At 45.0% G+C, this 10,898-nt stretch overlaps 1 protein-coding gene across 1 annotated transcript; it reads left to right on the forward strand.

The window, feature by feature from the left end:
- Positions 1-5,742: 5,742 nt before the first annotated feature.
- On the forward strand, positions 5,743-10,478 carry LOC144710205 (ATPase, F1 complex, delta/epsilon subunit). The gene is made up of 2 exons (XM_078583905.1): positions 5,743-6,096; positions 9,737-10,478. Exons 1-2 carry the CDS (start codon positions 5,845-5,847, stop codon positions 10,079-10,081), a joined length of 597 nt encoding a protein of 198 aa, XP_078440031.1. The 5' UTR covers positions 5,743-5,844; the 3' UTR covers positions 10,082-10,478.
- The last annotated feature ends 420 nt before the right edge of the window (positions 10,479-10,898 follow it).

Consider the following 10,898-nt stretch of genomic DNA (forward strand, 5'->3'; position numbering starts at 1 on the left):
ACATGCCTCCTCTTTTCTCCACCACAAAGCCGTCCCCTTGTGGCCCTAGTAGTCTACATTCATTTTTGAGTGAGTTTGCCAGTCCACCTTCCCCAGCTTGTGCCCCACTTAGGCATGAGAGAGTAGAGGAGGTACCTTCCCCGGGGGAGATAATTAATGTTACAGGAAAAGGCGGCACATGACAACTATTTCTTATTCAATGGGAGGGTCTCCCCAGCCCCCCACCCCTGACGATAGACTCATGGATACAGAAAATGAGCTCCTATGGCTAATCGACATGGCCTATCGTCTTGAGACGATGCAGTTCGTCTCAAGCTTAACGGTGCCAAGCTTTCCCCGTGATGGAGGACCATCCAACTTTGAGGAACCCGCCGAACCACTTCGTTGAGTGAGGGCTCAAGAGCGAGACCCAACCTTTAGAGTACCCAGCCTAATTAGCAGGCCACAAAGGTTTGACGTTATTTTTCCTTATATTTTCTATGTTTAGTAGGCCTTGTAAGTTGGCCGCGTATGTGTTTGTTTTTATTTGTTTGCACATGTTTGGACCTACACGTTTGCACATGTGTGAGCCCATGTGTGGGCATGTTAGGGGTCTCTCTCTACTAATAGGGGGATTTGACTACTTTTTATAGGGCCTTCACCCCTTTATTTCTTAGGCGGAAGGCCCATATTTGCCACTATAAAAGGTGGGGCTGCCCATAGGAGAGAGAAGAGGAGAGAAGATTGAAAATAAATGTGTGTTTTTAAGGATTTTCTTGTTTTTTTAGTTATTTTAGGTCTTTCCCTTATTTACAAACATGCCACTATAATGTTATGAGAAAGAAAAAAACCCTAGAGATCGCCAGAAACTGCCGTCGTCTTCATTGGAGCTCCGTCGCCACCGCCGCTGACATCAGCCTTTCCTTCCGTGACCCTCGTTCCCTAGGTCACCGATATCGCCATCACGGCTGACCGCGCCGCCACTACAGCCTTCCGACGACTAGCCACGGCCACAACTGCGCTCGCCAGCTGCAGCCACGGACGCATTCGTGGCCACAAGTCACAATCACAACTGCAGACACGGCTACCAGCTTTCATCATGCCCTGCCATCCCCCCGACTGCAAACGCAGTCATGGCCGCAATCGCAGCATCGGCTGCCAGCCATTGGTCACTGGCACGCCCTGCCGCCACTGCTGTGCCCTGTCGCCGCTCTTGCATCTTGCCCTGCCATTGCCGCCGCGCCCAACCATTGCCATAACTTTCTGACCTGCAACCTTCGCGCCGTAGTACCCCGCTATTGCCTAGCCGTCACGCCCTGCTTTCTTCAGCGTTGCCACACCACCTCACTCGACCGTCTCTGCATCATCACGCCCTGCTGCCGTTATGCCTATTGCTGCGTCTATTGTCGCTTACGCCGCCGAACCCTGTTGTTGCTTATGCCACCGCACCTAATATCGCTCCTATCACAATGCCTATCGCTGCTTCTGCCGCAGCACCTTTTTTTGATCCTGCCTCCGCAATTGTCGTGGTACCCAACACCACGCCTTGATGCCGCGCCCGTCACTACTTCAGCCACTCGGCCGGCATGCCCAGGGCTGCTCCAGCCTTCCTACCGCTTCCCACACCCCACTCTGTTGTTGCACCATCATCATCGCCAGCGCGCTCATCGACATCACCACCACACACGTCACAACCGTTGTTGCTCCCATTGTTGTCATCATTCATCAGTGCCCCCGTCGTCGCTCATCATCGCCTGAGTGCTCGCTAGGTCGCCTTTCAGTCTTGTTACCAAGGATATAAACGTCAGGCTAGCCATCACGAATCAGGTACGCCCACACTTCTTCCCTCTTACGTATTAAATTATTTCTTTTAGTGCCTCCCGAGCGTGTCTCCACTGTCGGGGTTAGGTTAGTGATAGATAGGAATATGTTAGTAGGAATAGGTGTCTATTGGTACGATCTTGGTTGGTGCTTCAAATTGTGCTTGCTTAGGCAGAAATTGTCGTACGCGCACCGTCCACCCTCAACTTGTTGTCCAAGTCATCGAGTGCCTAGTGGCATTTCCAATTCACACTTACCATAGCCTAGTGATCGTTGGTGTTTCTTGACACCGGACTTATACTTCTCACTGATTTCATCACTTGCATTACGTCCACAATAGTCGTCTCCACTACATGATATGATTGCCCTCACCCTCCCTCTGTGTAGTTTGAGGCGTTCAATCCTGCGTCTATCGTGCAACTCCTAAAGGCTCTTCTACAAGTGCTTCCAAAACATAGTTGTCGTCCCATCTTTGTTTTTCTCAATATTTTTAATTCTTGGAGGGTTGTTCTCCTTGCACACAATACATTCATACTAGTTCACGTTGAACTCTTAAAAATTTTGTATGGCCTTCGATTCTCACCCGCGATGCTTTCTTTGTGAGGTTACTGGTGTAGTCGCACATGACTCTCATTTGCGGTTATGGTATTGTGCCATTTCAACATTTGCATCCATCTGATTTGAATTGGTGCCCGTCTGAACTTCGTCAACCTTCATCGATGATAAGCCTTTCCAATAAGTCTCCTTTAAGAATTAAGAAGAACATAATTGTTCATGTATTGAATCACTTCTCATTCTCATTATGCAGCTAGTCATAAAACACATACATTGATATGAATAGACATATCTAAAAGCAATTTTAGATATGACCACTTCTTACACGCACACACTGAAAGATCAAACATGTAGAGGTTGCTGCATATGACCATTTGTTATAGTCTGCTGATCAATAAATGAGTGTATCATCTGAATATGCACAATAATCAGAACAACAAACATATAGCAAAACAAAGAAATAGATAACATAAAACAGTAAATTAAAATCAAACCATGTCCACAATCAAGTACCTTCTTGTGTTTAGATGAAGGGCATGGCTTGCCGAAGGATGTGAATGTAGACTAAGAGCTGCCGAAATGGGTCTTACCGGAGGCAGGAACAAGAGAATGAGAGACAGAGGGAATGCCTTGCCGGAGTTGGGGACAATCCAGGGGGAGTTTCTGGAGTTGCAGGGGGGGTGGTGTGGGTGTGGGGTCTGGCAGTGGTGGGAGAAGGGGAGAAGAGAGAGGGAGGAGTTGGGGACAATGGAGGGGGAGAAGGGAATTCGAAGGATAGGGAGAATAAGGGAGCTGCCAGAGAGGGAGTCGTGGAGAGGATGTCCGCTGGGAGGGAGCTGCAGAGAGGAAGACCACCAGGGAGGGAGCCGCCGACGAGGAAAACTGTCGTTTGCCGGAGAGGGAGCCGTTGCCGGCACACTTATCCAATGTGCATCGAGAAGATAAAATGTTCTCAAACATGTTTGTGTCCATTTTTGGACGTTCGTGTTCGTGTTCGTGTTCGTTCTTTTGCTCGTTCTCATGTTCGTGAACAAACAGAATTTTTCTCCGAACCCTAAGTGCTACCATATTTTAAATTTATATTTTTTCACATGTCATGTCCTCATGATGCATTTGATACCAAAGCACCTATATACACCCTAGTTGTGGAAGCAGAGCAATACCAAGGTGGAGCAAAGCCACGAAAGGAAGTAGGCAGTAATAAGAGGGAAACATGTAGTGGTACCTATTGGAATGTGAATGTATTTTAGGCCTTTAGATAATATTTTATTATCATTATTTTTCTCATGAATATTAGATGTACAAATGTCAAACCAATTCTTTTTTAGGTGCATTGAATGTGTCGCGTAAGCTCCAGCCAAATAGACAAATGACATGCTTCATTACTCTTCCGAGTATATCTACCCACTGTCCTAAATTTAACCTAATTACTTTCTAAAGTGAGGAATGAATTTAGGAGCAGAGTATAGAGGTGATGGAGCAGAAGGTGCAATCTTCAGAGCAGAAGGGAGTGTCAAATTTGTGTTTATAAGTGAGAGTTAAAGAAATGAAGATTCACAAAAAGTATTAAGTTAGAATAAAACAAGGCTATTGCAGTGAATAAGTGCCCAAAATGGTATCTTTACATATTCAGCTGATTATTTTACTATTTCATTTAATTTTCTAGCCAAATCATGAATTTAAGTTTCCAGTTGTAACTTCAACTTTGATTCACAGACATGACTGAAATTATAGCTTCTACCTAAAAGACCTATATTTGACCAAGCCTAGACCAAAAAAAAGTTTAGGTATATGTTTAGGGTTCTACTTAAATGAAATACCGCCAATTGATGTCATCTTCCTCATAATCTGTCTGCGACAAGGATGACTTGTCCTCGTCTCTCGTGAATGATGAAATAGAAATAGGCCATGAACTAGGGCCTAATAAATGATAAAAATGCTGGTGAGATTCAATCCTAAAAGGCTAAAATGAACAGACTATCGGATACTTAAAAGGGTCGAGAAGAGACCCAAAGCAAGATCCGGGGTCCAAGAGAGGGGTATAAATATATTGCATGATCGTCCAAGATGTCGACGAAGATTGTCCTGTCCTACGTCCAAATCTTTAGGAGTTGGTCTGAACTGTTCCGTCCAGAGTTCGTCATGTCCCAAATATTTCATCCATGTCCTGTCGGTCCAAAAACTGTCCCATTCAAGACATTCTTGTCCCTTCCCACGTTCAAAACGAGGCAGTGCATTAGGCCACTAGAATTTGACACGTGGCACAGCACGTGTCAAATTCCAACTTAATACTTCCACAGGACGCAGAAACCGTCCCGTTCATCATCCAAGGCCCCGGACGGGATGGTTATTTCATCCATGGATGAAACAATCGTCCCGTCCCAGGACGGGGGGACGATTCTTCATCTCGTCAATCGTTTGAACTCCTGGACGGGCGGACGACTCTTCATCCCGTCAAACATCTGGACTACTGGAAGGGATGATTTCTCGTCCACGGACGAAACAGATCCTCCCATCCTGGACGCGCGAACATTCTTCATCCCGTCAAACATCTGAACTCTCGGAAGGGATGATTTTTAGTCCATGGACGAAACCAATCCTTCCATCCTGGGACGGCCCAACAATTCTTCGTCCCGTCAATCGTCTGAACTCCTGGACGGGACGATTTTTTCGTCCATGGACGAAACAAATCGTCCCGTCCCGGGACGGGCCGACGATTCTTTGTTCCGTCAATCCTCCCAACTCCTGGATGGGACAATGTTTTTCGTCCACAGACGAAACAAATCATCTCGTCCCAGGACGGTGGACGATCCTTCGTCCCATCGTCTAAACTCCAAGACGGGACGATTTTTTCGTCCACGGAAGAAACAAATCCTCCCGTCCCGGAACGGGCAGACGATTCTTCCTCCCGTCAATTGTCTGAACTCCTGGACGGGACGATTTTTTCGTCCACGGAAGAAACAAATCCTTCCGTCCCCGAACGGGCTGAAGATTCTTCCTCCCGTCAATTGTCTGAACTCCAGGGGGGGACGATTTTTTCGTCCACGGACAAAACAAATTGTCTCGTCCCAAGATGGTGAACGATTCTTCGTCCCATCGTCTAAACTCCAGGACGGGAGGATCTTTTCGTCCCGGGACGAAACAAATTGTCCCGTCCCAGGACGACGGACAAGTCTTCGTCCCATCATCTAAACTCCAGGACGGGACAATTTTTCCGTCCACGGACGGAAAAAATCGTCCCGTCCCAGGGCGGTGGACGATTCTTCGTCCCATTGTCTAAACTCCAGGACGGGGCATTTTTCGTCCACGGACGAAATTACCGTCCCGTCCGCGTCCCTGCACTATAGGTATAAATAGCCGCTTGAAGAGGGCCGAGCTAAAGGAAGAACAGAGGAAGAGCGATCGGGGGGGGAGGGGAAAGAGGGGAAGAGAGGAGCGAAGAGCTCGATTCCTCTCCGGGAGATCGTCGGCGATCGAGAATTTCCAACAATGAATCGCGTCGTGGCTCGATTGATCAAGTCTAGGGCTTTGGGGAAGCGATCTTTGTCCACGGGATTGCCATCAGCGGCTGCGACTGACGAGGCGTTTGTGGAGGCGTGGAAGAAGGTGGCGCCCAACATTGAGCCCCCCAAGACGCCCTTGTCTTTCATGAAACCGAGGCCCGCCACGCCGCCTTCCATCCCCGGGAAGCTCACCGTCAACTTCGTTCTGCCCTACCAATCCGAGCTCACCAATAAGGAGGTCTTCTTCTTCTTCTTCTTCTTCTTCTTCTTCTTCTTCTTTTTGGTCTTGTTCTTGGTATTTTTCTTGTTGTTTTGATTAGATCGCTGCCCATTTTGTTTTTTTTGAGGAATTGCGGCTCTGGGAGCCGATGCCGTTTGGTGGATTTACTCGTCTTTGGAATCCTTTTCCTCTTTTGGGGGAAGAAAGGCCTTGGTTTTACTTTTTTTCGTGGGTTACTTCTCAGCTCCTGTTTCCCTTTTTCTTGGTGAAAATGTTTGTTTTGAGAAAGTCCTCTTGGTGAATTTCATTTATTTTTTTATAAAGAAAAATTAAATGGAGGACTAATTTCATTGCAGGACGAAGTCTACGAAAGATCTAGTGTTTGCAATTTAAATAAATAAAATGTAACAAGTATTTGGCGTTTTTGATAGATAAGAGTTAGGCTAATATCACCTAGATGACTAATAAATAAAACTATTGGGACAATATATTCTTCCATTATCCCATTCGATCTGCCTTCCAATAACATAGGGCATGACATTAGAAAGCTAGACTTCTTGACAATGTTTGTTGTTTTCTCTATTGTATTTAAATTCCAAATGTGGATGTATCAAATTAATGCTATTTATTGAAGTATCATACTTAGATTTTTTTCTACTTTTGTCCGTTTCTTGGTGCTTGTTAGTTATTTATCTTCCGGAACCAAACCGTCGCTCCAAACCATCATTCAATAGAAAATTAATAAACCGTTTGAACCAAATTAAACCAAACTACCTATCTTCTAGTTGAGAAGTTCGAGATCATCCCTACATTGCATCCCTCCTTCTAAATTGAAGATTCTTTTTCCTCTTTGTGTTAGTCATGGTCGTTAGTTGGTGCTCTTCTTGTTTGTTTCTCTCTATTTGTGTGAGAGTGGACCAAAGGTTATAATTGGCCTTGTTCTTTTAAGTGACCTTTTCTTAAGTTCTTGTATGGGTGGTTTTATGTTATAATAGGCTTACCTTGTTCGTTCTTAAGTTTCTTGTTGACGAATGTGTGAATGAAAGTCTAATTGAGCTTTGGGTCATTCCATGTAACGTTTAAGCCCAACCCTTCAACATAAGTAAGAGAGATTTTCTTTTCTGTGAACTAAATTCCGCGTGAGAGGAGGCTGGGGACGCTGAAAAGCATCTGGACAGACGAACACTGTCACAGAACTGACATGTCATTGGTGGCATCTGCAGTTTTTAAAATTTCTTTGAGCTTGGATGATAGTTGTCGAAATCTACCTGCTTGCAGAGTATCCTGTTAGATAGTTTGTGGATCTTGCTTGTCTCAAGGATGTTGCTCAAGAAAATATAATGCACCCCCAAATATCTTTGGGATCACCCCGGTTATCTTCACGTCTGGGTGGGCATCTTATTCATTAAATGAAAATCTGTCAGAGCAGCCTCTCCCCGCAAATATTTTGATATATGGACAAATGTCAATACATCAAGTTCTTCCTTGAGACAGATCCGCTCCACCAGCCTCCTGGCCTCCCATTTTATATTCAACTAAATTTACATAACGCTGTGCGGCCCACCTGCCAGCGCGTGTCCTTAGTGTGCCCTCACTTCTTAGAATATTATCGATATGAAACTTATTATGATTTGAGTTGCTTCTGATATTTTTAGGTCTATATCCACACACTTCTCTATCCACTCTTTGTGATAACTTTTCTGAGGCTTTGAATTAACCATTAGGCCTGAATCTGTGTCCTTCTGACGATCATTTACAAGTTGGATAATGTTTTCGTTCTCCAACATAATCTCTTCAAGGTTAGGCGCCTTCCTTTGTGATTGGCTTCTCAGAGACTCGTAGTCAGCCTGAGTCCCATGAGGAATATGTATAATCTATCCCTCATAGTATTTTGCCAATCTTTTTGTTAGATAGGACAAGAAGCTCCAGCCAGGGGCGGAGCCTTAGAGAGGACAAGGAAAAACAGAGACTTCATTAGCTAGCTTTTCGGCTAGGGTTGTTTGGCGCCCTTTAAAGGGCCCCTACATATTGCTCCCACGTGTGAGCTACTTAAGAAGGCTCTCACGTGGGAGGTTCATAAGAGGGTGGGTCCCACGTGTGACCATTAAGAGGGAGATCACACTTGGGAACCCTGTAAGTGACGATTTTTAGAATATCAGAGGCTCCCATGTGGGCCACTTATAAGGTGTGACCCACTCACAATGGAGTTCCAAGGATAAGAGAGAGAGAGAGAGAGAGAGAGAGATATGGTAGTTCCAGTTCAACACTTTTGAATCTTGGTTTTCAATGGAAGTGCTAGTGATTATCCTTCCTCCAGATTGCTTGAACCCCACGTGCATAGTCCACTGTTTGTCTCCCCTTGACACGTATTGCTCGCACGTTAGGGTAAGGTCAGTCCACGATTCCAGAAGTTTCATATTCTCTCAAATAAAATAGGTTTAACTTGTTAACTGGAGCCAGCGTAGTGATTTATATTGGAGAGCAGAGGATTGAGGGATCACTTCGTGGAACAAATGCAACCAATTGATCCTCACCACTAGTCCTAGAAACATCTATATCTCTCTCTGTGACTATTCTTTGTTCCCACATTTTTCCTCCTGATTGATTGTCTCGGAGTACAATTCACTTGGACTGTTGAATGTTAACCGAACTGTTGTTTGACAGAAAAACAACGTGATAGAGCTGCTTCAATCATAATCTCTTTTTGAGCAGCATCCGCAAGGTCTGGTAAAAAAGAACTATTGTGATACGATACGGATGGTTGAATATCAGTGGAGGAAACGCTAGGCTGGACAGAGTGAAGACAAAACTGAGTGGGGAGAGTATGGCATGTCCTATGATAAACAGTTACAGGAGAATCTTGAAGGGTGCTCTATAAAAGGAAACGAGGCGGGAAAGAAAAGCTTCTTCAAACTGTTGACGGATCCTGGGGCGGGAGACCTCTGGAGAGAGACATGTCTGGGGATGCATGTCATTAAGGAGATATAGATGATGTAGATGGGAGAATTGACCAAAAAACATTAGGTCAGCACATGGGTGGCAGAAATTGGTGTTCAATCTGTAAGTGTGATATGTCATTGAATTTTGAACCTGTCAATACGTTCGTATCACAATGATTGGCAATTATATGAGTTGATACCCCGAGTTAGGGCTCGCTGCACTCCTAATGGAGTGTCCCACCTGGTCCCAAGGCTTTTGATGTATACGGGAAGCGGAACTATAGTTAACGAATAGGATGTAGGTACTGTCCAGTCCCATCACATTCCATCTTGGCACGAGGGAGACGAAGGGGGAACCAGAGAGCCCGATAGACGACATGGGCCGCACGTTCCCATGCAGAATGCATGTCGCACATCCCGTTGAGAGTACTTGGACATTGGACTGGACAGGCCGAAAGATCATCCCAGACGTATTAACGCATGATGTATCACTGGTTTACCATATTCTTTAAAAATAATATACTTAAAGATCTTCTCCTATTTTTGTTTCAGCAAAAACACAGATACGCCAAATCTTATTGGCCCGGATCAAACCCTGTAGAAAATAAGCGTATGGTGATCCTGAATCCGTAAAATCAGTATCTTCAAGAAACATAATCAAAATCTTTGCGCTTTGATTTTTGCCAAGATTTATTTTGCATTTTTTTCCTGGTGGGCAGGTGGACATGGTGATTGTGCCGGCAACTTCGGGGCAGATGGGTGTGCTCCCAGGACACGTGGCAACGATCGCGGAGCTCAAACCAGGGGTGCTCTCGGTTCATGACGGCTCGGATGTGACCAAATACTTTGTCAGCGGAGGCTTCGCCTTTGTCCATGCAAACTCGGTTACCGACATCGTAGCCGTGGAGGCTGTCCCTGTTGGGCAGATTGACCCTGCACTGGTCCAAAAGGGGCTTGCCGACTTCACCCAGAAGCTCGTCTCTGCCTCTACTGACCTTGAGAAGGCCGAGGCTCAGATTGGCATTGACGTCCACAGCGCCCTCAATGCAGCTGTCACTGGTTAGTCCTCTCTCTCTCTCTCTCTACATCTTTTGTCCTTTTCTGCAAACCCTTTTGTTCTTGTCTTCTTCTTTTGAGTCCCTAGAGAACAATCGCTTCTCTCCCTATTGCTTCTTCTCTGGGGTTCGGATATGTTTTTAAGTGGGAGACGTTTGTCCCCATTCCATTTTCAGCACGAGGACAATGACTATTTAGAATAAGAGAGTAAACAATATGTGGGTAATCTCTGAATATGGTTTCTCTCTCTCAACATCTAGAGAGCAATTGACACACACAGTCTCTCTCCTTTCTTCATCTCCCTTGATTTTTTTTCTGTGTTTCGATCTTTATTTAGTGGGTGATGTTTGCCCCCTTTTATGTAGACATTTAACCAATGTTGGTACAGTTCTTTTCATGTTGGTCTGTCTCTGTTTTTCTATAATTTTCTCTTTATGGTTTGTGTGAAAGAGAGCTCAGTTTAAATTGCATGATTGTATTGTAGCTCAAATCCATATCCATATCATCACGAGGTAGAGTCCATATGTGTTTAGATTTCTCTTAACTCCATGGTTGTTTCATTCAGCTGGATGAGGTTATCAAGTTACTGTTAAATTTTGTGAGGTGAGATCTCAACTTAAACTTTGGTTTCGCTGAGATTGATTTTGATGGATGTTGAATAATGACAGCAAGCGATTGATATTCTTTGGGTTATTTTTTTCAATTTAGCTGTTGACTTTCCCCAAGATCCAATGTGGGTCACCAATCCAGCTTATCAGAATTCACATAATTCCATGAAATTCACTGTATCCTACACGCGAGCGGCCCTGAAAAGAAAATTCCTTC

The sequence above is a fragment of the Wolffia australiana genome, chromosome 12, assembly GCF_029677425.1.
Source record: "Wolffia australiana isolate 7733 chromosome 12, ASM2967742v1".
Taxonomy (NCBI): domain Eukaryota; kingdom Viridiplantae; phylum Streptophyta; class Magnoliopsida; order Alismatales; family Araceae; genus Wolffia; species Wolffia australiana.